The sequence below is a fragment of the Pararge aegeria genome, chromosome 22 (assembly GCF_905163445.1).
Source record: "Pararge aegeria chromosome 22, ilParAegt1.1, whole genome shotgun sequence".
NCBI classification, from domain to species: domain Eukaryota; kingdom Metazoa; phylum Arthropoda; class Insecta; order Lepidoptera; family Nymphalidae; genus Pararge; species Pararge aegeria.
The window spans coordinates 109,500-137,329 of record NC_053201.1 but is presented as its reverse complement, the minus strand read 5'-3'; the positions used below and the strand labels follow the sequence as shown (position 1 = coordinate 137,329).

At 39.7% G+C, this 27,830-nt stretch overlaps 2 protein-coding genes across 2 annotated transcripts; both read left to right on the top strand.

Annotated features, from left to right (window-relative positions):
- The first annotated feature begins 306 nt into the window (after positions 1-306).
- LOC120633948 lies at positions 307-14,155 on the top strand. The gene is made up of 4 exons (XM_039904383.1): positions 307-311; positions 1,153-1,399; positions 13,644-13,745; positions 13,811-14,155. The coding sequence occupies exons 1-4, from the start codon at positions 307-309 to the stop codon at positions 14,153-14,155; spliced, it is 699 nt and encodes a 232-aa protein (XP_039760317.1).
- A 4,365-nt stretch (positions 14,156-18,520) lies between these two features.
- Positions 18,521-21,007, top strand: LOC120633947. Its single transcript, XM_039904382.1, has 3 exons — positions 18,521-18,535; positions 18,978-19,235; positions 20,822-21,007. The coding sequence occupies exons 1-3, from the start codon at positions 18,521-18,523 to the stop codon at positions 21,005-21,007; spliced, it is 459 nt and encodes a 152-aa protein (XP_039760316.1).
- Positions 21,008-27,830: the final 6,823 nt, after the last annotated feature.

Sequence of the window (27,830 nt, the reverse complement as noted above, 5' to 3'; positions counted from 1 at the left end):
ACAGTATTATTATTGTTATCATCGGTCACATTATATAAAAATAAAAACTAAAATAAGTATTTAACTAAAAACTATTAAGAAATACAATGTTAATATGAATTAAGCTATTATAACAGATTGATAAGTTATATTAAATTAAAATTAGATATTTATAATGAAGATTATTTATATTTAATTCTCATACAATTTTCTTCCTAAAACTTTCTGGGGTAGCGTGTAAGATATCAATGCCAGAGTTGGTCAGGTTGTTGTAACTTTTACTAGACGATTAATTGGAGCGAATCTGCCTGGATTACTTCTTGAAAAATGAGGTGAGAAGAGAGAGAGTGTCTGGGAATACGGCGCGGGACGTTGAGATTCTTAAGTATTATGAATAACTTTAGTTATGAGATGCAGTATTTTTCTGGGACTGAATTTTAAAGTGATTGAGCCTTGATTCGTAATTAGCTCTATATGGGCAAGCAACGTCTTTGAAGGCTAGGTACCTCGTGAAGGAGCGTTGAACTCTCTCTATTCTTGCAGCGTGGCTTTTATAGTGAGGGTTCCACGCCGAGACTGCGTATTCCAGCGCGCTACGTGTCAGCGCGTTGAATAATTGAATTATAGTATCAAAGGTGTCGCGTTTGATGAAACCCAACAACTTCCAGTTGTAGGTAGCGGGGAAGACGGAAACCGGAAGTGCGTTCCAGATTTTCGTGAGACGTATTTCATTTAAATATTTTTTTTATTCCACTACCAGCTACTACAATCTCCTGCTGGTCAGTGATGATGCAGTCTAGGTTGGTAACGGGCTAACCTGTTAGGGGTATAGGGGTACAGTTACGTTAAACCCATACCCCTAAGCGGTTTCTACGCGACATCGTACAGGAACGCTAAATCGCTTGGAGGTACGTCTTTGTAGTCGCGTGGTTACTAGCTACGGCAGAAACCTCCTACCACAACTAATCATCAGATTTAAAGAAGAGCGGTGATAGCCTAGGGGGTAGGATTTCACGCCCCTCAAACTTTCCTAAGTTATGTGCGTTTTAAGCTGTTAAAATATCCCTTGCTTCAACGGACATTGAAAACCTCTTCAGAAAACCTGCACGCCTGAGAGTTCACGATAAAGTTTCCAAAGGCGTGTGGAACCTTTATCATTGTGGCGCGGCACAGACCCTGCATCCGCAGCGTCGGAGGAGTCGCGGGGGTGGCGCAACGGACGCGAAGCGCGTTACGTCAGCGCACGCGGCCCCTCCAGCCGGGCGCGCTTTGCGAGGCGGCCAGTGCTCGCCCGCCCGCCATGTTCGCCGCACGCTCGTTCGCCGTGCTGTTCGCCGCGCTGCTCGCCGCGCAAGTCGCGTACGCCGCGCCGCGCCCGCGCCGCCAGCTCGCCGACGACGACGCCCTGCAGCCTATCGACGTGAGTACCCGCGGCGCCGCCCGCCCTCCTCCACTATGCTGACTAGCTAGTGCCGGCTGACTTACCTGACATTTCATTAAAGTGCATCATTTTTAAAATTCCCTAAATTCAGACACTTTATAGAGTAAACCTAGCGACCTTTAGCTTCTTTAGCACAGTTACAAATTTGAAAAAAAAGTGAAGTTCTTGTTATGTAACATTATTTATCGACGACTTGCTATATTAATATATTTTCTACTTACAAATAAACTTAATTAGGCTTTATTATATACTATATATTAGCAAATAAACAGACATAATTGGAGGACGACTTATTTATACGTACAATGTGGAGCTTTATATTCATATTTTAGGGTGAGATTTTGACACAAAGTGATATACCGTCTCCAAAAGGACACATGCTCAATTAAAACATTTTGTATCTGTATGTCCTCAATTCAATTTATAATTTACGATTTGGTTGTGAATGCAGGACTGACGGCAGTGAAGGCCGTCTGTTCTAGTTGAAATTACAAAATTTGATTGCAAAACTGTGCATGCGCAAAGGATATTTGAAGTACTGTAAACATCACTATTCAAAGTCACAAAACCAGCATAGCCAAGTACAGCTAAAACACAAAAGATGTGCCCATCCTGATGTGCTACTCTTCATGAGTAGCACATCAGGATAAACAGGACAAAAGGTAAAAGGTAAAAAGGCCACCTGTTGCTCCTGCGTCCTCTTACATCCTATGAATGGACTTCACATGCATCTTAAGGATTCTGTACGTACTTACCTAAAGTAATTTTAAAAAAAATTGAGCTTAAAGTATAGGTCAAAGGGTGTACTCATCGGACATTAAAACTTTTAGGTCTTGTCTTTCGCAGAGCTATAGCCGGCAATAGCTGTCAACATATATGGAGTGGGTCGGAAGCCTGGACTCCTCATAAGCTTGTGTATTATTGCGATTATCCTATTTTCTTTCAGCCTTTAATCATAATTCGGGCCCGTTTGGCAATAAATGCTTTCATTATCTTTAACTTCATTAGGAGCAGTTAAATGTTATGAGCTTCGGAGTTCGCTTTCGTGAAGGGATCAGAGATACACGGATATGTGTGAGGTTGTATGGCCGCGTTGTAGGAGTGAACCTTGTGAAGTATACATAGATATCAAATGAAGTAACTGAGTAATGATTATAAAACATCGATATTGGTCTTAGCCTAGTACACAATTCTTATTTCTGCCGCAGAAGTTTCGCTTTGTTTATAGCTTTGTATATGTCTGCTCGATCCGTCCACTAATAATGTAAAATAACAGTCAAACACTTGCGGAACAGGAGGCCCGCGTCCAGCAGTAGTACATTAATTGGTCAAGGATTAAGTTGATGGATTTTTTAGGTTAAAGGGTTCTTGCATGAATAAAAAAATAACGGTAGCGCTAAGCAACGGTAGTGCTAACTACATTCTTCAAATTTAAAACTTAGGTTACAATAAATGGTTCACTTGCCGCGGTCTCTCCCGGGGCGTTAACATTTCACTGCTCGAGTTCCACGTGACACACTATCCTGCGAGGATTCTAATTAATGTAATTAGTTGATCGGCTGCAAACGAGCTCCCTCATAAGTGAACTTGGTTTCAACATTTGGTAATATTGCGAAACGTTGGCGGCCATCAGCCGAGCCGGTCCGGGTTGGAACATTAAAGATAAACTATTTTGTAACGCCATTACGTGGATTGAGCCAGCGCTCGGTGAGTTTCCTCGGCCGGCTCGTGTGTCCGTGTACAAGATTCAAATGTATGCAGAGTATGTGATCTACAAAACGGAGCGGTTCACATTACGTCTTCAGCGCATTGTTTGCGATGATTGTGTTATACAATGATTGCTGCACGCACTGGGCGCGAGCACGTTGTGCTCTCTTGTCTGCTTGCCGTTCTCGCAGTACCTGAATGGGCTCAGTTATATCCACATACGGATATTAAACTTTAATTTTCGTGGTTGATATTTATTTTAAAAAATTAAGTTCCGGGTTTTTTAACAGGTCTTTCAAACAAATAAGTTCACTTTTTAATTTTGTTGTAAAGTAGGGCTCTAGTGATTTGATTGGTTCTACCACAAGATTCCCATTCCCAGTATTTGCAAACGAAATTTGTATGCAAATATGCATTTATCTGGATCCCTACCTGTTAAAAATGGCAAAACAGAAGTTAAGAAAGATATTCTTATCTGTCTATGATCAAGTGCGTGCAACAAGACTGTATATAAATATTAATATGTCATTTCACAGAGTGTGCAACACTTTGTACTCTGCGGGCCGAAGTGTGTGTTGGATGTTCTGCGGTATATTTTGAAATTAGGAGCCGAAATAATGCAGTTTAGATTTCCGTCAATTATTATTCCAGTTTTTCTGTAATTAAATTTACTTAGACAATGCAATCTGAAAAAGTATGTACTTTTATTTGTGACGTGACACCTGTGTGACACTCTTCACAGTCGTAAAAAACAACGACAATCGCAATGTTTGCTGATCGCCTAATGGTATAAGTTTGCACTGATGCAAGGCCTCTATGGATCACAAATTTGAAATGTTAAAGGTTGAAACCACACATTTCTAGAAAACCAGCCTTGCGCTTCATCCAAGGAGAAAAGAGAATATGATTTCTGTTCGGCGTTGCTAAATAATAATTAAATAAGAAAAGCTTCTAGAGAAGTAAATCTATCAAATTTGTATGGAGTCGTCAACAATTTACATTACAGATAAATGACAGAATGACACCAAACGTGACGTTAGTTTACATGAATTACAGTAAGGCTACTTATGTGATATCCATTTGAATTGGAACACGCTCGGAGAAGAGGTGCCAACGCAGTCGTCCCCAAGGTCATAAATAATTTATATTATCAATTTTTGATAAGCAACATCACAAAGCGAACTGCTGCCGCCAGCCCACACAGCTCGCACCACATCCAGCCCTCATCGACAGCACAGGCGGTTGACGTAACTGATCCCGACCGTCAAACGCCTCGTATAATAATATTACGTATATCGAACCGCTCCGTATGGACAGTTTCTCCCGAAGTGTCGTAATATCGCTCTTGTCCATTGAATATTATGGCTCCTTCGCATTATAACAGCTTTGTATCCGCGCTGCTACGCATAACAATGCTACTAAAGCCAGTAACTTTAGTATATTTTGTATGGACTATCAAACACGAATCCACCTAAAATTTTATAGAATTTTCTTACGCCAGCCATTATAAAACCAGTGGTTTCACAGTACAATAACTTCAAAAAAAACTTGGGATCACTGCTCTAGATTAACAAAAATTTTGGGCTGATAAAATAACTCGTTTATGCTCCCTTAGAAAGATATGGGTGTCTCTCTTTGTTTTCAAATTGTACAAAAATACTAAGTAACAAAGTGGTGATAGCTAGTGGGTAGGACTTCGACTTCACTGGGGCCGAGTCCAGCACACACCTCAACTTTTCTAAGTAATGTGCGTTGAAACAAGTGTTATTTTAATTGCTTAAATTAAAATATAACTTGCTTCAACGGTGAAGGATAACATTTTGAGAAAACCTGCATGTCTTAGAATTCCCTATAATGTTCTCAAAGCCCTGTGGAATCCACCAATCAACACTGGGCCAGCTTGGTGGGACCCGTGCTCTGCGTGCGCCGGTAATGCGTTGATATGATGATGATGATGACGACCACGCAACGTATTTGCGGTCCTGATCCGATGGTCAGGGATCCGGGGTGAACTCCTTCCTTGTAAACCCCTGTTATAATAGGTAGCCCATGGAAAGCTTCTTTTGTTTAAATTTTGCAAGCAACTGTGATCTAAATGAGTCTATTAGTAAAATTACTCCATAGGCTTATTTTTGGTGCGGTGCGGTCAACGTTTGTTGCTGCGCGTGTACGTGTGATAGTCCACACATAATGAACAAACTAAATTGTAGGAAGACGTGTAAATGCAACGCTGTGGCGTGGCCCGCACTTTTGCTGTTCTTATAACTAATGCGAAGGAGCCTTCCCGGCAAGTCCCGCGCTACCTCCACGCGCTAATCAGTGACTTTTCTGACTCTATGAAAATGTGCGATGAGTATACGAACAATGCTGTGGAATTATGTATTTCAAACGCAGACAACCGGTTTGTAACTTGTTGGAAAAGTCACTTTATCCAGCCCCCAGCACCATACTTGGACACGCCGCGATCATAGCCAACCTGCCCTTATTGATTGCCACATGAACTCGACATGCCGGTGCGATCAATTTGTTGCGTGAAGAAGTGTCATAATGTACATTATTATATATGTTTCGAACGAAATAACGACTAAATATGCATAAAGAATTCTGAGAGACTCTATGGGCGACGATACCCATGCTTAAAAGTGAAATTAAATTTGTCAACATGGGTTTATGATGTATCTGTTGAAAATAACTATTTGGTGTAAACTTTATAGCTGCATATGTTAGCACTGTTTCGTTATAGGTCAAGACCTCGTGAGAGCTACAATAGCTGCTGTGTATGAATAGAGTCATGCATAATGTTATGAGAGTAACTGAAACGACCCCTGCCAAAATGCCTATCAATGTGGACAAATGCAATTTCACGGTTAGCGAGAGCCCCATAGATTCAACCTGCAGTACAAACTGATCGCATTGCGCGTCCAAAGTTCGGTGCCGGGCGGCCCACGCGCCGCAGCACCCGTCTCGCCACTAATTGCTCATGTTCGCCGCTAACACTGCACATATACATAATTTTCATCCACCTTGTAATATCTGATACGCTGTTCGTACATGACTTGTCTCATCTCATGCCTGCTTTGTACAAACGACATTACCAGATTAACCTTTATCATGCTAAAATTAGCGGTTTCTTATAATACTTCGCCGTACATGTATTATGTCCAATGTGGGGAATATAATCGTTTCTGTTGTATACACACTAGGTATATGAGTGCACGAAAAAAGTTGTAGAATTCTTATTAATTTTAAATTCAATTCTAATTTAAATTTAATTCATTAGTGTACTGTAAGTTTACTTAAAAAAGGGATTCAATTAAATATAACAAATCACAGTAATCATAAAATAGTTTCAAACTCGAACGAATTTCTAAATCGACCATAACTTAATTATCTCATAGGTATATTTAATAACAGTTTCTTTAGTAATTACATTATAAGGTACGTTTTAAACTTATTTTCTTCTTATCTATACCTTAGCATCGTCACCTAGTGATGATCGAATTTTAAGGCAAGATTTGCCTTAGAACTTGTTGATAGATGTGCTCGCAATCCTGGCCCCAAGGATACTGTAACAAACCAATAACTTACTTCTTAACCTTTCTCGTTGGCTTTTTACTAAATGCGGCTCACTAATGCAGTCTAGAGAAGTTAGCATAGCTTGGAGACACGCATAAATATTGACACCAGATACATAATTTACAACCCCGAGGTCAAACAGTTTTCCCTTCAAATAACTATTTCCTACCGCACCAAGTGAAGTTTCACTTTAATGATATTACTTACGCAAAATTCGTCGTAACGTTAAAAGCAGTAAATAAATAACATCGGCCTGCTCTCGGTAGATTCAACATTCTAGCGACGGCGATTCAAAAGATCAGAATAACAATGAAGATTGAGTTGAGTATGTGAGAACCAGACAATTTTAGGAGATCTCAGGTTCGATCCCCAGCGGAGACCAATTAAAAATTCATAATTTCTGAATTTCCTCTATTTACCCTTCTGCGGGCAAAGCCGTGCCGACCCGCGATTCCGCGTAGAAACCGACTAATTAATAGAACTGCCATACCCCTAACAGCATAGTCCACTACCATTTTAAGAATGTAGATCTCTTACCACTACATGAGAAAGCAGTCGAAGGCTAAGTTATTCTTACTTTCTAACCAATATTATAAATGCGTTTAATAGTTTTTTTGTTTGTATGTTTGTAATTATTTGGCATAATTAAGCTACCAATAAACTCGATTTTTGGCATAGAGTTTGTTGAAAGAACGGAGAGTAATATAGAATATTTTTTATTCGAGAAAAAAAACTGTTCCCACGGCATTTACCACGAGAATGCGGACAAAGAACGCAACAACAGATATATTATATCCATATGATGTAATTTTCAATTTTGTATACGCAACACCAAAAAGATCTTGTCAGATGCTCTACGCACGTTTCGCACTGAGAGCGGAGCATTCTCAGGAGAGGTTACCTTTAGAACGCGCAATGGCACAGTTTAATAGGTTCAAGTTATCTCGGCGCGTCTCGTGCGTGCTCTAGCGGTGGGAGTAGTCCCGGGGGCTCGGGCAGCGGGTCGGCAGCTTGTTACCGAATCCAAGGCCCTCGAGCGCACTCTCGCTGACATACTGACCCGGCCTGCTGGCGGGGCGCGCGCGCAACAAAAAGCAGACATATCCATTTTAGTACACAAAAATGGAAGGCTTACACTAGGTCTTGATTAGTTAGTTATCTATTTACAATTCCATTTCTTACTTATAGTATACTTTGCCAATCTAATTTATCCTGTAATCTGTAATCAAATTTATCGAGAGGCATTCCGTCTCTCATATCCTTAATCATAATTTTCATATACGAAGTCATTCTCGAGCAAGTGATTTTTGTGCACATTCAGGTTGATAGTGTAAATTTGGTTGTTCTAAACCTAACCTAACTTAAACTGAACTAGATTTCAATGTAGCGCATTTTCATTTTATTATTGAGACTGGCACTATTTTCACCAATCTTTTTTATTATATTGACTCGCGACACACTCAAAGTTGCTCTCTTAAATCTTTGTTGTGATAACTACAAACTAAAAGTCTCTAATGCGTAATTTTAATTTAAAATTATTACTGAAAAATTAAAATATGTAATGAACTTTTTGGTTTCCAAACATTTCTTTGTCAAACGTCACCTATTTTTATATATAGGACACATATATTATAGTAGCTCCTTTATCTGAGAAGTAGGTTCATTGCCTTATTAGGTAAAACGGGGAACACCATAATATTGGCACCATATTCAACTTATAAATCCAGGGTCATTCGTAATAAATAAAAGTCTAATCGCAAGGTATAGAGTTTTGGATTGAACGACATAATAAGCGTCGGTAGAACTACCACGCACCGACTAGTATTAGATAATTCAAGGTGACCTCCAATCGAAGTGCCATTTCCGGACATGCTACAAAAACCAATCAATATGAAGGTCTGCCAATGTCGTACCCGCCCGGCGTGTGCCGCCCGGGGGACAAGCTGCGATGTGTGGCTGCAAGTTGTTTCAATGCAAAGATACATATATGATTATTAGTAAACAGTCTTTCAATATATTTTATTTATTTTTATTTATTTCAACACATTTGTTTTTCTTTTATTTTAAAACATACTTTGCATTACAATTGTTTTAGTGTATGTGAAGTATAATTTTTTTATAGTTACTAGGTTATACCTATTAAATTTAAATATGCATCAGTCTTTCGTAACGTTCACGTCGTAAACGTATAAAAGCATTGCCTACCTAGTTTTTTATAACTCGTATTGTAGAAGGTGTTTTATATTCATGGCCTTCTGTGCTCACCACTGTTCTCAATTTATGTAAGTGCGTATATTAATCGTTCTATTCACGCCCCTTAGTTTTAGGGTTTCGTCGTCTCTCATAATAAAGTCGCTTAGTGATCTGTTATTTCGTACACTAAAGCTATTTTGCTAAAATTGGTACTTTAGGGGAGGAGGTATTTTGTATGAAATGCTACACAATGGTACACTGGTAGCCTCAAAATGACTTTTGATTTATTTCAATATAGCACTCCTATTAAATTGATATAACTTAGGAAAAGATTACTAAGTTTCTCGCCGGCTTCTTCTCTGTACAATTCTGCCTTCCAAACCGGTGCTAGAGTCATAACAAACTGACAGTCTTGACGTTTCAAAAGTGTCTTTAGAACAAGCCTACTTGAAATAAATTAATTTTGAATCTGAACTCTTACAAGGATTGATGCATTTAAAATGCGCTTATACCAGATTGCAGCCAGCGTTCTTCATCCGCGTTTATAATGTTTTTTTTTCCAATCTGTTTGTTTTCCTGGGATCATAGTAGCATATGTTTCTCTCCAGTTGTCAACTAACTCAAAAATCAAAAGTCAAAAATCAATCCAATTGGTTGCTAAGTTAGGTTAGCTTGAAGGAAGGACACACAAACAAACAAATAATAAGATAGACAATAATATAATTCAATCCTTTCAAGGCAGTTAGTAACCGGCATACCTACTGTCGTAAAGCTCGGACAAAGACTGTTCACACGATATAATATGTATAGTTTTGCGTGTACGGAGAGTCCTACAGGCCTCCTCTCTGATAGGAAATCGGTTTTATAACATACACCCACCACGCTGCTCCAATAAGGGTGGGTGGGCTTTAACATCTATTTTCACAAGTTAGTAGTAATAACCATGACCGACGGTTAACGTGCTCTCCGAGGCAAGGGGGCGGACACCGACAACTTCCTAACTGCGTGTTGCTACTGAAAATTCTTTAAAAGAAAAACACAATTCTACCTATATCTAACCTAAAATAGCAGCATTTAGCTCGAGCTGGAGTTTCGAACTCAGTACCTTGGGATCCGTACTTGCTATCCACTAGACCAGCGAGGCAGTGTAGGGTAAATTGAAGACTGTTGGTCGGCTCGGCGGAAACAAAGAAAGTGAAGGTGGGCGCAGTCCCCCCGCGCGTTCGTCGCACAGTGCGAGTATTGCGCAAATGAAAGTGTACGGAGAGGTTTTTGCGGCGGTTCCCGCGCGCTTGCACAATGGCGTCAGCTGACTCTATAACGCATACTCGTCGACAGTCGATACCACGCGAGTACCTGCAGGTACTTAATCAATACCCGATACCGGTTGCACATAACACTAGTTGTTCTATTACTTGTTTTCCCACAGTGCAACAAAAAGAATAAAACAATTATATTACGTATTATGTACCAGTTCTTTCAGTAGTTTAGTATTCTTATTGTGTGCCCGATAAGCAGTGTTATCCACCGCCTAAGCTATGAATAGCGAAAGTGACATGTTTGCATGAATGCAAACATGTCACTTTCGTACCAGTATTCGGTACTAAAACTTCATTCGTTCCAATTATTCGGTACAATAAATGTTTGGAATCCTGATCTCTGAACAGTGACCAAATGTTAGGGGCTAGTGCGGAGGGCCTTCCCAAAAATTGGTTAAATCATTAATTGCGTGTGTGTTTGTGCATGAGTTCTGTACAAAGCGGTGCTAGCCCAGTGGGCTCGACTTCACTTTCGGGGGCCGAGTTCGAACCCCGGGAAGCACCTTTCACTTTTCAAAGTTATGACTACCCTCCGGTAGTTAAGCAAAAAGATAACATTGGCCTTACCTGTGTGGCAATACCTAATTGCAAATGGTCTAGATGTAGTTATTGAAAGTGGTTTCGGTCTACTACTAGTAAGGCTAAGTGTGATAATTATGCGAGTGTAGTCGGCGGGCGGCGCACAGCGGGCGGCCTCGACCCGAGCGCGGCGACACCTGCGCAACTCGGCTGGCACAGACCGGAGACTAACGTTATAGTCGCCGATTTTATCTTGGCTTCTGGAAGAAATCTCTTTTGAGATAATACGTCCTTGTACACCTGCACCTGTGTCCTTCTTTATATTTTTTATGACAAGTTTACCCCCGTTAAATATTACACGTTTATTATACGGAGATTATATCCTGTGTGCTCTGAGCCCTCACTCGGAGAGTGGATAAAACTGTGGGTAATGTGTGATGATGAACATTTAGTTCTTTTCCCCGCGGAGAAAATGTACCCCGCCCGGCGCAGCAGGCTATACGGATGTGCATATACAAAAGTCCATCTGTCCATGCCTTATTAAAAAATAAATTACATTCCAACCCGTTATTGACATTTCCATGTGTTTGATTTGATTTATTCCTACGCGATGATATATATATGACTAAATAAAAAACCAGTGAAGTTGCTCAATAAACAGATAGACTTGACCTTTCGAAAGAGACGGTAAGGTAGGCCTTCGTAAAGTAAAGACTATTTGTGTAAGCTTTATACTTAGAGATTCACATGTCAAGTAGGTGTTCATGGGCGGCGGTGATTACAATACAGTGTTATAATACAAAACATTAACAAGCCATTATCGGCCCACCACAGGGCGCGGGAAACTGAGAAGGGCCCGCACTGCAGTCCACCAAGATCGCCAAGAGCGCGTATGCAGGTTTGCTTTGACCGCTAAGAAAGTCATATTTCAAATGCTTAGATAGAAAAGTGCACATAACTCCGAAAAGTTAGAAATATATGCCGGGAATCGAGCTCGGTCTCCTCGGAAGGAAGGCCGAAGCTCTAACCTCAAGACTCTAAGAACTTTTTTATTTATCGTAACTAATTTGCCTTCCCATTTGTAAAAATCGTAATAGATGTGAACGAATATAAATAATAAATTTAATAAATTTGTGTTCGTGTACGTTCAAAAATATAATAGTTTTTAACACGGGGTCTGCAAGATTAGCCTTTTCTCGAAAAGACAAGCATTAGGTTTATATTGAATGCAATTCTCTAGACGGCCGAGCGGTGCAATTTCCACACATCAGCTGCTATGCAACCACTTGTAGCAATCATCAAACTTAGGTATACTTTATTTGCTTACGATACTATAGTAAGGGAGCCGGTGGCAAAAAAAAACATTGTACTCGCAGAAGTTAGGAAATAGTGTAGTTTTGATTATACCCACATATTAAATTTGATACAAGCAATAACAGTAAACCTCTGGTGAGATGCTATTGCATTAATTATTACTTCATGAGAACACTAACATATTAGTTTATTTGTTTGTAAGTGCTATTTATAATTTTCCCATTAAATTACTTTACAAGAATTTCTATGCTATTGCATACATTTTTAATTTACTATTTTTTTAAACCTTCAAAGTATACTCGGTATAGAGGTGCAGTACCGAGTATACTCGTAGAGGATTCGTATCTACTCGTAGGATTTGAAGAAATGCGGGTCGTCGGAAAGTGCTCTCGTAAACAAAACTATTAGTAATCCGACGCTAATATGTGAAAGCTCGCAGTGGAACAGCGTGGAGAGTTCCAACTCTGTCTGTACTATTAGGGTCTGACGATGACGATCAGGATGATCAAACAATTTAGGAAAGCATTATTTTCTTTAAATTCTCGGCCGACCTTGGCACCTCGTTTATTGTTAACTGTTCCCAACCATAAATGCCTTATTAAATAAAAGTTTTTCCTTTATTACCTTATCCTCACGACTAAGAACTAATCTGCCGCCAGCTCTTACTACAACTTGACATCGTTGATTAAACCTACATAGACTTAAACTGTTGTTTAATGATCCATCATTCCTTCATAAAGAGAGTTTTATTGAACGGTTGCAAGACAAGCGTATATTTGAGCTTTATTATAAATTTGCGTTTAGTGCGCGCTGTGTGTGTGAGTGCACGACACACGGCTCCGCGCGCTCGGGCGACCTGCGCGATGATGAAATGAATTTTGGCCTCAACACATCAGCGGTTTTGTAACACAAACGTAGAATAAAATTATAAATAAACCCATTTTATATAGAAGTATTTGCGCAATCGCACATATTAACAGAAACGATGGAATGTTACGACGCCTCTTGCAACTACACATAACCCACTTTTTAAAGTCATTTAACAAATAAATAATCTCCCTTTCAATTTAGTATTCGTTGTGTCCACACGCAGTAAGTACCTAATTTGATACTTTTTGAAATATGAAATGGTATAATTGTTTTGACCAAAGTGTTTACGGTAATTGGCTATATTTCGTCGTGTGTGAAATAGCCGCCGTTTGTTGCAGCGCGGTCCGCAACATGCATCGCGGATTGCATTACATTTGCGACCGCGACACGCGCCCACAGTCGCGATCTCGACGCGACAGTGTCAGCCTTTTGCCGCCGCTGACGTCACTGAAACCAATATTACCCTACTAGGTCTCGATGTGATGTTCATATGAGCACCTAACCTCCATTATATCTACCAGATTACGCAGAACATTTATTAGCTGCAATTTGTAGAAGCGTTCTACAATGTGGCCGGCGAGATCCATCGCTTGACTGGGAGAGTTGCACGCAGTAGAATAAGTCATTTCTCGTAGGCGGCTCGGTCCCCGGGTGGTGGTGTGGTAGCAAGTAAGGGCGGTGGTGGCGAGTGGCGAGGCGCTGCAGTGACGCTGTTGTGTGTGCAGGACGCGGCGGCCGCCGAGCAGACGCGCGACAAGCGCAAGTTCGAGGGCGTGACGGAGGCCAAGTTCGGCATCAAGAACGCCGTGCTCGGCTTCGTGTTCGGGGTGAGTACGCGGCGGCGCGGGAGACGCGCGGCACGGCACGATGATGACGCTCGCCACTCTTGCAGAAAATCAACTCGCTGATCGACTCCAAGACGCGGCTGGTGGAGAACCTGGACCGCCAGAACATCGAGATCAACAAGCAGTACGGCATCGAGGCGCCCAAGGCCGGCGGCGGGCTGAGCTCGCTGAGCGGCATCGTGGGCCAGGTCATCGGGCCCAAGCTGCAGTTCCTGGCGCCCAAGCTGCAGGCCGTGAGCGGGCTGCTGGGCGGCGCGTCGGGCGGCGCAGGTGGGGGCTCGGGGCTGGGCTCCATCCTGTCGCTCGTCACGTCGCTGTCGGGCTCGTCGTCCGGCGGCGCCGCGGCCGGCGGCACCGTCGAGACCGTCGACTCCGACGAGGACGACGAGTGACGTGTCGCTCCCGACCCCGCTCCGTCGCGCTCTCGCCTCCCTCTGACCCAGAGGCCTGACCCCAGTGCAGCTCTTGCCGGGCGCGGCGGAGTGGCTCCCCTCCCGGGGCCTGCATCCCCACGACATTGATATCGCAACTCCCTACGACTTCCCTCTTGCCACGTCGGGGAAACTGTCACCCGCACCGCCAGTGCTCGGCACGACCCGGCTCGTGGAGTTGCGACCTGAATGCCGGCAGGCCCCTGTACAGTCCGGCGCCGCGCTCTCAGCGCTTGTATTTATATGTAAATAGTATTAGGTGAGTGTGGTGATAATTAAATAGTATTTGGTTTTACAAATCTTTGTTTCCTTGCACCGTGTCCTCGTTTGCACCATGTACCGGTAACCGTGTCGCTGAGGTGACGCCAAGTGCGATGCTTTTCAATGAGAAATTGTAAGGAAGTTATTTTGATGAGTTCCTATCTGGTCCGTAGGCAATCATTTCCGGCAAGTCCGACGTTGCCGAATTTGCCGTAAATGTTTTTTTCTCTTCGGACAATTCGACGAATTGGAGTATTTCAATTCTTCAAATTAATTCTATTAATAAGGAATAAGAGTATCCCTCACTGGCGTTACTCCTCTCTGGCAACAACTAATAGCAGTAGTGATTATAACTGAAGCAGGACAGTAGGTATGTAGTGTTTATACAAGTAGAGAATGCATGATTTTTGTTTAGTTGCATGTTTGTAGATATTCTAAACCTAATAGCGTAGCGTAGCGTTGTTCATAAAATGGATCGAATTATCAAAAAATATATATGTTTTCGACCTCTTAGTAGCAAGTATAAAAAAACTAAATTTACATTTTTAAATTAATGACACATTAGAACAACCCGCTTACAAAATACCATCTTGCCACCATCTTGCTACCAAATAACCTTGTTCTTATTTAGGTATAAGATATCTAATTCTTTTTAATTTTTGTATTATATTTTTTAAATAATTAAATATTTCCACTTTAAACTACTAAGGTTGGAAACTCTTTGAATCCTGATGATAGGGAAAAATCGTATTACGATAAAAACCTTACAACAAGGAAGATTGCAGTCGTAGTACCTGTTCGTAAAACCGAAACCAAATCCGACTGTGACAACCTTATTATATATTACAGTTTACAACCACTGAATTGTTAGACTTAAATTTTGGAATATTTTCATTTGAATATACAATATGGGGTACTTTTTATATTTTACTATATGTACATAAGTTTTCTTAACTGATAGAATTATTATTTATACGTTTGTCTCCAAGGCAAGGAACTCCCAATGCGCAGTTGCAGCCAGAACTTGCCAGCGAGTTCTTATTTTTCTTCTTATAATTGGTGTTGTATCTAGTCCTGCCTAGTCGCTTCTGAACTTCTTATCGTGCTGTGTTGAGTTGATCTAACTCCGTCTACTCCAGTACCAGTACCAGTCCTATGGTATCATAAGTTAACAATTTGCCATGTGTATACCGGGGGTGTTTAAAATAAAACAATAATTTAAAGCATAAAACATGCTTTACTTTAGAACTACCTATTTATGAGTAGGGAAGTAATTGCTATTTAAAAAACATTTAATGTATTTTTTTTTTTTTTTATACTACTAACTGATATTGAATATTTCATCTTGAGTCTAAGAAACTACATATATTTAATTATAAAAAAATACTCAAATATATTATTTTGAACTTAGTATCTTTTTCAACATCAAATAGTAGGTACGCTGTACAAAACATTAGCAAATACGTATCTGATATGTGTGTAGTACAATATTTGCTTACATCCCGTCCGACGGTTCATCTGATCCCATAGCCTAGAAACCCAGCCCTCCTCCCTATCGCATAGAAGTTTGCCCCAGATCTTGCGTACCCAAGTAAATACCAACGCTTGTACACATGGACCCACATTAACGAGAGTATATCCAAATTATATTAATATACGATTGTCTACAATAATATTCCTACTCAAACCCATGGAATTAATATGAACAGCCCTGATACTCAATAGCATTGCAATTTATTTCGTTACTTAAGTTTTGTCAGGGCCAAGCAGTGTAGTGTAATTATGACTGGATTAGAATAACTTCCACTTATACAATGAATTTTAAGCCTAATCTGCTATACTATAGAAGCTGGAGAGTCTGTAGGTACGGTGCAATTTATAATTTTTCAAACAACAAACAGATCTTTTTGAGCTTTGAATTTTAAAGTTAACATCTAAGGAGACTCTGGTGTTGGAGCAAAACGTGCGCAGAGAGTAAACTGGGCAATCTATTCGGTGTGGAGTATGAATTTTTTTGAAATTGTACGTTGCACAGTATTTCTCTTGATTTCCAGTAAAGAAAATTTTGCTCAAAGCTCATTGTATATGATGGACGTCCACAAAGTAAATTGTAAATTTATTGTCTTGTTTGTAAAAATGTAAAGGTGTCAATGAAATAACGTTGTTTGTCCGTACGGGGTACCGAGCACGCGTAGCGCCTTCCGCATGACTGGCCGCGGCTGATAGCACACACTCGGCTGAGCGCGCTGACTTGCACTTTCAGTATGCATGCTGCGGGCAGAGTGACCCAGCGGCCGCTATCAATAATACCGAACCGATATTTAGATCTTATTAAGATCCTTTATTTTGTACGTGAGATAGTTACCAATATCATAATCATTTCAGCGAATAAAAAAAATCGATTGAGATTTTTAATAACTAGATAACCGAATTCGTTGAAAACCATATCGCGGGAGGAGGTAAAAAGTATAATGTCTGGTTTGATTTCTGATTATTCATTTTGCCCGAACTTTTTATAGCTTGAAATTCACATAATCATGAAGATGTCACAATTAAGTTTATTTAAAAAAAAAGTCCATTTCGTAAGATGATTTTCACGAGAACGCCTGTTTTGGAATTTATTTCAAGCAGGCAATTTTCCAATTATTTAGCGATTTAAATATTCATATTCATGGGCGTCATAATATCGCTCATTGATCACTTGGCCCACAGCATATCATACGCCATTTGGCCGCTAAGCCGAACTTATACGAAGTAGAACTACATTACCTAACGCGTAGTAGACACACTTTCATTTGTGCACTTGTATGTTTAGAACATTACTCTTTGGCAACTTAACACGCACAGAATATTTCTTGGTTCAAAAGCAAATGTAGTATGGTTCCTGATTACAATTAAACTATCGAGGCACTTGTTGCATTGTGGGTGTTTGACGCAAAGCGAAACCCAACGCTGAGAGTGCGACGCGACAGGCGCGTGACGCCGCCACAATAGATCGCACATAAATTCCCAAATCACTGTGTACCTGAGAAATAAATTATTGTCGTTTGATATTTGTTTGATTTACCATTTCATCGAAATGGACCGACCTTGATTATCATGACAACAAAGTAAATTTTAAAAAACCTTGAAAAATTAAAGCAGGATTTTACTTCAAAATTCATTTATGTCAAACGTAGGCTTTGACTATAAGCACCTTCGAAACGTCAAATTAGTATGTTTGTAGGAAACACCAGTTCAATTCAAAAGTTTAAGTACTCAGTATTATGCTGAAATTACATTGAAGTAAGTAGTATATCCAATTATTTATTAGTGTCACGCAGCAAGAAAAGTTTATGAAATAACCCATCAGCATCAGCAGCCAACAATCCCCCACTGTTGAACACAGGCCGGTTTAAGCAGCGCTAACTCTGTAATAATATTTGTCAAACATTTTAAAATTTGCATACAATTTTAAATGACTACTTTTAAATTACACTTTAAACCTATATTTCTATCTACAATAACCATATCTTTATTTTACTACGAAACTAAAATTTGCGGAAAAGGAAAATCAGTACAAAATAAACATAATTTGCAAAACACTTAAAAAGAGTTTGGAAAGGAATTTAAACATTTTTCTTTTTACAACACAGCGTTAATTACTGTAAATTATACGTACATGATTCATAAATTCATCGCCTTCACAACTATCACATTCACAATATCGGGACACATATCGGCGAGACGTGAGCTGAAGGCGCTACCGCGTGCGGCGTCGCGACTGACGCGGCGCGTGTGGCGCAGACTGGCGCTACGTGGAGGCGCCGGGGCACGCGGGACTCGCGGGGCACGCGGGACACGCTTCTCCGGGACGCGCTGAGCTCGGCGAGTTCGCGTTCAGCGGCGGGCCCGAGTACGGGCGCTATGGCGGCGGCTACACCGGCCGCCCCGACGTCGGCGGAGGTGAGCCGGAGCGCGCGCCGCAGCCGATGACACTGCACCGGCGTGAATGACAAGCTCTGTCGCAGGCAACTGTGCACATACTGCTGGAGACTATTTGGTTGTGCACACATCCTTAACTAAATGACGGGTTACAAAGTAGACCATTTGTGCTCCGAGCATTTGTATGCATGTATTGAGTTATTTTCAAGTATCGAAACAAATTGTCATAAAAAGTGGACCGAATGATTTCTACTTTATAATTATTCAACGGGAAGTTTTGCAATAGAAACGTGCACGAAGTGCGTGAGTTTCTTCCAAAGCAGTCATTTCAGTGTTTCGGTCAGAAAACAACTCTTCGGTAACTCGCGGTATTCAGTTTATACATTGTGTACAATAGAATTGGCATTGTCGCTTTTACTTTAGTTTTTGATGACGAAGATGCCAGGTTGGGACAAAAAAACCTAAAATTCTTAACTAAAATGTCAATAAGGGCTTCTTTAAAGGCCTCACTGTCCCGCGGCTACTTTTCTTGTATGGCTCTACTTATTGAACAGACAGTTCAAATTAGTTAATGATCTGAGCACTACCGAATGCGCAGCACGTGCGCTGCCGGAGCCTGCTCCCCTGTGACCCGTGCGTTCTGCAGGCACCGCGTACTCGCTGGAACCCGAGCCCGCCGAGTACGCGCCTCAGCCGCAGATCAGCGCGCGTGACCCGCCAGGCCGCGTCCACGCCCGCCGACGATATCCCGGTGTTCGACCGCAACAAGGTCAGCCTGGACTTCCCGGGGAACCTGTTTGGACCATCCGTGTCGCTCCTCATCCGGACGACTAAGATCATCGGCGACGTCATACAGGTACCCAGCACTTTCTTATCTGATTTTATTGATAATTTTACAACAAAACTAACTAAACTGAATACTGTCAAAATAATTCCCGTGTGGAATGGTGCCTGCATTTTTGCGCTAAATAGACAGGTAACCAGCCCTTCTTTCACCAGATGAATAAATCAACCGCAGTTTTGTGTCTCGCAAGGTTTTTTTGCACTTAGACTCCATGGCCTTAGGATTACCACGCAAAATGGAGCAAATAACTCTCTATTAGAGAGGCAACTTGCCGATCTTGATGCTGTCTCCCTGATATGAGTTGTGCGTCCCTGATATGAGTCATTCCATCGGGAACCGGCGCCGAATGAGCACTTCACTGGTGGTTCACGATACGCAAGATCTAATAATGATGATTGCCTATCCTATTATGTAATATCTTGTATCCCGAAATTAAGAGTTGTTGTTACGCATTAGAATTCCATTCCTGAATGAATCAGAAACTTAATCCAAAGGTGTAGGTTGAAATATCATATCATTTGAAGATTGCTGTAGGAAGTAGAGAAGAGAAGAGCATTCCCGCTGTCAAATTAAACTGAATTTTTGAAGTAATTTCGGAACGAAACAGATTTACGACACCACGTTTAAAAGTAACAATTGCATGACAAGATAAGGTAATTTCAAAATGTAATGGAAGGTTCCGACGCGAAGACCTTCATTCGCATTCAATTGGATAACTTCTTTAATCATATGATTGAAGGTCAGAAAATTGACTGTACAACATGTTATAATAAAACATGTTATACGCAACAAGTTAAAGGAGTTTTTGTTGACTTTTTCACTTTCTTCACACACTATTGCTTTGTTCATGAACTTCCATATCGCCGACTCCCTCTCAATCTTATACGAGGTTTGAGAGGCACAAGAGGCCTCTATTTATTATTTTGAATGAACAAAGACATGACAAGTTGTACTTTTGAGTTAAACTTGGTATGAAAAGTACGCAGTGACAACCAGAACAGCTGTTTCCATTGATATACCGGTTTACTAGAGCGACAGCAAAACGGTTAAAGTCTATTTAGGATGTATTAATATTAAAACAATACACTTAATTTTGGTTTACTTTTATATAAAAACTGCATTAATTCCAACTAGCCTTGTATAGTTAATTTTTTCATCGATACTAATAAAGTAAAGGAGTAAGTGTGTTTGTTTGCTTGTTTTTACTTTACGTCCTCACTCAGCATCCAATCGAATTGATTTTAGGCAAAGAGTTAGTTTAAAGGATCCCAGTAAGGTTTATCCCGTAGTAATAACCGTAGTAGTAGTAGACTCTCTGTGACAGAGCTTTCACCATGTTTATTTTTGCCGCTAAGCAGCATTGTTGCAATGCAGTATTCCGGTCTGAAGGCAGACACATGAGGCTTAAATTTGATGGACTAGGCATGTTACAGGACGTGCTCCCTGTATGCCCTGTGAAGAGTTGCTCGGTTTATACGCCATGGTTTCCACTTACCGTCAGCCTGCTTGGTCCGTCAAATATTACTATAAAAAAAACCTTAACGCAATTAATGAAAGCAAAATAAGCAAGTGTGTTAATTGCGCGGCGCCTGTTTCAGAACTCGGCGGTGCGCTACCAGTCGTTTCTGCGCTTGTTCCGGCCGCTGTTCCGCGGACAGTTCCAGATCAAAGGCCTCGACCCGCCCACCACCACCACCACCACCACCACCACCACCACCACCGCACAACCCGCCAGCGCCGCGCCAGCCGCTGACAATGACAACGAGATCAACCGAAGACGATAGTCTGCTCATGTTCAAACTATAGACCTTTCCAGGACACTATGTATTATTCAAAACTGCAACATGACTTTGTCTGAAACTTGTCTTGAATTGTCATAAAATTCTGTTGAACAGTAAAAAATAAAATATCACGACCTACGAACTTACAGGCGTTCAAATATGGTTGATTAGAGACAATAAAATATCATATTATGTCAAGTCACGCACTACTGCATGATTTGCGTTTGTAAATGGGGTTCTGGAGGAATGGAATACAATTGCTCCCGAATGCCAATCGTCTTCAATGTTTGCCAAGTGAACATTCGAATGAATAACTATCATAGAGGTTCATGTTAATTGAAAAATAAACAAAATTTTTACAAACAGTTTCTTTTAAATCAAAAATTATAATTAATTGAAGACCGAAAGTCACAATGACTTTGGTAAAAAAATTATACTACAATAGTTTTTTTTCGGTAATGCACGTCATTCGATGTATTACTGACATGTCGCCAGTCCTACTGACAAAAGGTAAGACTCCGCGAGGTAATTACTAATTAGCATCTGGCATTCTGCGTCGTCGGTTGCTTGAAATAGACCGATAGAGTTTAATAAGTTATATTAAGATAGGTAGTACGGTAAGTCTGTTTGATTCAATATTGATGAAAAACCTAGTATTTGAGATACTTGTCTTGAATTGGAATAGGATATGCAGAAGATTTAAAAATTTCTGAAACTCTTGATACTAATATTCCATGCCCTAGTTGTGTTGTGTTGGCTTTTGTGACTTTTATTTGGTAAACATTTGTGCACAAATTCGTTCATTCAGTCGTTATGATCACTTTTAAGTACTTGCACAGTACACATTGTTACACAATATTAAAGTATTCAAATGGTCAACTATGATTACAAGCGCTGGGATTAGCACCAACTGATTCAGATGCTGAAGAGAGAACATTTGCCGTTTAAAACTGTGTTTTTTGCAAGAATTTTTGTTTTATTCCTAACCTTGGTCAAGTAATTTTATTGCACAAAAATATTCGACTTGGTTTATTTAATTACCTATACTGACAATATATCGTTATTATTTTATCTCAATATTTGGATGTCGGTGTCAACGGCAAAATATAATGCAATACAATAACTTTTCCACTTTTACACTTAGAATTTGGCAGTTTGCAATGGTTTTGTTTAATTATACTGTTTATATGAACCAGTTGTTTTATTGGACTGGCATGTCTGTTGTAGTCGTTGTACGTCACGTAGCATGCGGTGTACAACTAGCATACAGGTACGCCGGCGCTAAAGTAAATTAACAGGTGTAGAAGTTACACCATCTTTTTCTACGATCAACGTTGCGAGAAGCGACTGTGAAGTGTAGTAGTTCTAGTTTTTCTCTTCTTACGTGCGAAAAAAGGATCCATAATATCCTGCAACTACTTCTTTCTAAAAAAGTTCAATTTTTTTTTGGTTCTTAATAGAAACGTATTGCTGAACATGAGTAATAAAAAGCCGGCATTGACATTCTCATATGAAACCGAGATGCCGACTGACTCAAGTGGCCCCGGGTGCTACGCCCAGCACGCTGAGCCATCGACGCCGGCTCCAGCGCGGCCCCTGCGGCACGCCTGGCAGGGCGGCCTACTAGCACCATTTTTATAAAAGGAGACTATAAAAATCTCAATTGGAATTATAATTAGCGACGTATACTAGTTAGACTTTCGTGTTATATAATAATTATTGTAACCAATTAAATTAAAAGCAATGAGTGAGCTAATAGGATCTTCATAGTATTGACTAGATAATTAAAATGCAATTTTTTTACAAAACTGTGTTTTATTCATTTAACCTACGTGTCCTCCGAGTTTGCATGGGTGAAATTGCAATTTGTCCGTCTGTCAGGAAACATATAAATTTTGTTAATCTTCAATAATCTTATCTCCAATCATTTACATCAATCTTGTATATTAATATTCTTGTAATATTTTATATTATGTATTTTTTGTACTTTGATTTAATGGGACCCTAACAATGAATGAAACTCATTAAATCCAGGTCCCTTTAAATGTTTTGGTTTTTGATGTGAAACGTCTATAGGTGGAGGATTATTGGCGTGGCGACACAGACCGTAGCGACGCATCGCCGCGCAATACATATCATGGAATATATGCAGTATACGTAGTTGAGTTGTCGCAATTTTAAATAAATTCTTTGTTCTTTTTTTAATTTGATTTTGTTTTTAATAAAAATGTAATAAACAGTAATTTTTTTGGAACAAATTTTTAATGATTTTACATGACTTATGTTTAAAATAAATAGACGTGAATTCGATTTTGACGATGTAAACAACTCTCTCGCTACAGTAGTACAGTGTACAGTAGTACAGTGTACAGTAGTACAGTGTACAGTGTACAGTAGTACAGTGTACAGTGTACAGTAGTACAGTGTACAGTGTACAGTAGTACAGTGTACAGTGTACAGTAGTACAGTGTACAGTGTACAGTAGTACAGTGTACAGTGTACAGTAGTACAGTGTACAGTGTACAGTATTACAGTGTACAGTGTACAGTGTACAGTATTACAGTGTACAGTATTACAGTGTACAGTGTACAGTAGTACAGTGTACAGTGTACAGTAGTACAGTGTACAGTGTACAGTAGTACAGTGTACAGTGTACAGTAGTACAGTGTACAGTGTACAGTAGTACAGTGTACAGTGTACAGTAGTACAGTGTACAGTGTACAGTAGTACAGTGTACAGTGTACAGTATTACAGTGTACAGTGTACAGTGTACAGTATTACAGTGTACAGTATTACAGTGTACAGTGTACAGTAGTACAGTGTAAAGTGTACAGTAGTACAGTGGTTTGAAGCCAATAATTTGGTTCTAAATGGAAAAAAACCGAATGCACAAAATTCACATTATCAAATGTTAAACATGTAAAAACCACTTTACTACTTAATAATGAGGAATTGAATCTGGTGGAAACGGCAGTTTTTCTAGGAATAACGTTAGATGCTAAACTTCAATGGGGCCCTCATGTAAATAATTTATCGAACAGGCTTAGTTCAGCCGCCTATGCGGTGAAGAAGATACTCCCACATAACGGACATAGAAACTGCTAGGCTAGTCGATTTTAGCTACTTTTACAGCATTATGTCATATGGAATTTTACTATGGGGTAATGCTGCTGATATTGGCACTATTTTCGTGCTGCAGAAGAGGGCTGTTAGTGCGATCTATAAAATGGGTACGAGAGGGTCATTGAGAGATCAATTTAAAGATGTAAAGATAATGACAGTTTTTAGCCAATAAATATTTGAAAATTTAATGCATGTTCACAAAAATATATCTAAGTTTAAGAGAAGATATATAATTGTTATAATATATATCGTAGCTTTAGATTTAAGTTGGCGAACGAAGTTATCACCATCCCGTTACAATTATGTAAACAAATATGTATGAACGCTTCATAAGTGCCTACATGAATAAAGAAATTTTGAATTTTGAATTTGAATTTTGAATTTATAGAAATACTGCAATAATTTGAACATTAGAAGCAAAAATAAACTTGCAGTACAATATACTAAACTACATAAAATAAGTAATTCATTAAAGGAAATTGTATACAATTTTACAATAAATTACCAGTTGATATCTTGGAGATGTCTCCGAAAAAGTTCAAAGTTTGTATTAAACGTAAGCTTATAGAAAAGTTCTATTATAGTATTAAGGACTACGTCAACGATAAAAATGCTTGGGTGTAAATTATTGCTCTAACCAATTTGCTTCTTTAATTTTTTAAATGACAATATGAGATGGTGATAAGAAAAAAAAAAACAACCAGCTAAGTTTGTTGTGGGCTTCTTCGTAGACCAGGGCGCGTTTGGAACCCTCGTAGCTTTAGTTTTAAGTTGACGAATTTATTTATCGCCATCAACTCACTCCTATGTCATATTTTACATGTGAAGTACGCATCAAAAGTGCCAGATATTTGAATTTGATCTTTTCAGTACGCTTAATCTATATCTTATTTTATGCATATAACTTAAAAAACAGTTTCAACGTTTCACATCTGCCAGGCGTCCCGTGACGGCACACACATTTTTTTGTTTGATGTCGCTGACTTTCGTCGGTTGGGTGAAACATGTACCTATTGTAAAAAATGTGTGTTGGGTTATGTCAACTTATAACAAGAATATCCCGAAAACTTTTAGGCCGATCCGAACATTGTTAAAACTTTTCGGAAGCTTCGCCAGAATTCTATCGAATGGCTTAAAAGCGGGAAAGGTAAGGTGGGTGTGGTCGGCGTAATTCCTTTTTTTCTTTCAAATAACTCAAAAAATATCGAACCGTTCCGGGCCAATAAGGTCGAAAGGTCTGCCAGTATGCTATCGAACGGCCCAAGAGTGTGAAAGGCAAGGATGTGGTCGGCGTATTTTGTTTTTTTTTTTTAAATATCACGTGAAATGCCGAGCCGAAGCCAAACTACCAATTGGAAGGCCTAACTGTTTGCGCCAACTTATAATTAAGTTGTAAATAATATTTAAAAATTCATTGGTGTTCCTATTCTCCCATTTCCAACCTAAAACAGCACTGAACGATTCTTCGCGAAGATACCGGCGCCCTCTTACGCCTCAAAGACACTAGAACGCAAAGCTGTCATTTATAATTAACGGAAGCAAACGATTAAGACGTTTGCGGATGACTTGCTTTCAGATTGCGAAAAGTAACGGGCAATAAGAGTTTACTGGTTGCCTGAAAATAAACCATAAAATATCATAATATATTTGGGTGGATCAACTTTTCCTTGCCAAATGTTGTCCCTAGCAGTTTTTCTTTTCAATAAAACCTAAAATATTAATGATTTTATTATTTTTTTTGGCAATTTAATAGATTAGATCAATAAACGCCGTAGTCACGCTGACAACAAACAGAAAATGTATTATTTTATCAAATAAAAATAGGTCAATTAGGAGAAAATAATAGCCTCTCATACAAATTTCGCTTGTCCCTAACGGTCAGTGACTATGGATTTAAATATTTTAACGAGGTACAATTGGAGGGCAAGTCTGTGCCAGCAGCCGCGGTAATTCCAGCTCCAATAGCGTATACTAAAATTGTTGCGATTAAAAAGCTCGTAGTTGCATTTGTATGCGCGATGATACTAACACGTCTGAGGAGCATATCGTCGGTGAGCCGAGTTGATAATGATAATGATAGCTAGATCAGTGTTAGCTTAGCAATAGTTGCAGGTGAGGTTGGTCGTTTGGTTATATATGTTGATTAGAGATGCACACACTATACTTTTATAATTATCCTATACAAGTACAAGTACAAGTACAAGTACTGGTAATAACATAGAGTTTGAAAATTAAAAAAAAAATTGGTTGCCTGTAAAGTCGGTATACGGGCGAAAGTTTTACGTGACAACGACTTTGAGTGGTAAAATAATTTTAATGTGAATATTCATTCGTATAGTAGGAAGAAGGATGAAATAATAGTAACAATTTAAAACATTTATTTATACAAAGAATTATATTTAAAACATTAATTTATACAAAGAATCTCGCACTGAATTTCATATTAACAAAATTTTATTTTTACCTTTACACATACATACGTATTTATATACAAATATACATACAATAACTTGCAATACATTTGCGTACAATGAAACAGCGTTTACTACAAAGGGACGCGTGCCTTTCACTTTTTATGTCTGTCTCTCTCGCTCTTAGGCGGGCGCGTGCCTCTCACTCGCTCTCATTGTGAGCGCATAACGTGAGCGGAGCGTAACGCAGTTTCTTGAAGTGTCACCCGGCAAACCAATTTATAAGACGTTGTCACGTCAAAATATTTCAAAAGTATCGAAGAATCAATAAACGAACTGCCCACACACATGTAAATATAGAGGCGAAAGATCGTTAGACGAACCGCTTACTATTTTTCAATATATAAATGTATATCAAACGATAATCTTCTTACCGATAGCTAAATGAATGCATTATAGTAAAGTACTATGCAATACATGCAACACACACAGGTTTGGGTACCCACTACCGGCACGGGGGGGAGGTAGGGGTAGATAGTGACGAAAAATAACGATACGGGACTCTTACGAGGTCTCGTAATCGGAATGAGTTTCTGCGACTACCATTTTTTGCCGGTGGGCTTAGGTCTAAAGGAATCCAAACTAGTTTTAAAAGGTTTGGGTAGGTTAGGTTAGGTTAGAACATGAATAAGCCGGGTGCCCGGCCGCAGGGCACTTAGGTTCAGTTCCGTTTAAAAAATAATAAAAACAAAAAACAAAACGTACCACTACAAAGTACTCTTATTTATATTAGAAGATATTGTAAAATAACAATAAGTAATTTTTTTTTTTTTTTCACTAACACATTAGGCCCGTCGCGCCGCGCCACTACTATATGGGGCGAAGATGCGAAGGTGACGTCGACTTTCATTGTTTGTCGCAGGTAACGGGGAATCAGGGTTCGATTCCGGTGAGGGAGCCTGAGAAACTGCTACCACATCCAAGGAAGGCGCAAATTACCCACTCCCTGCACGGGGGGGGAGGTACGGGTAGGTAGTGACGAAAAATAACGATACGGGACTCTTACGAGGCCTCGTAATCGGAATGAGTACACTTTAAATATTTTAACGAGGTAAAATTTAAAGGCATTGAGGGTCTGGTGCCAGTGGTTGATTAGATGCACACACTATACTTTTTATAATTATCCTATATAAGTACCAGTACAGTTTTTATGTGTGCCTTTCCGTACTGTGGCACACTTAGTTCTAAGCGAAATAAGCAAATTTATAATTTAAATTTATTAATTTATAACT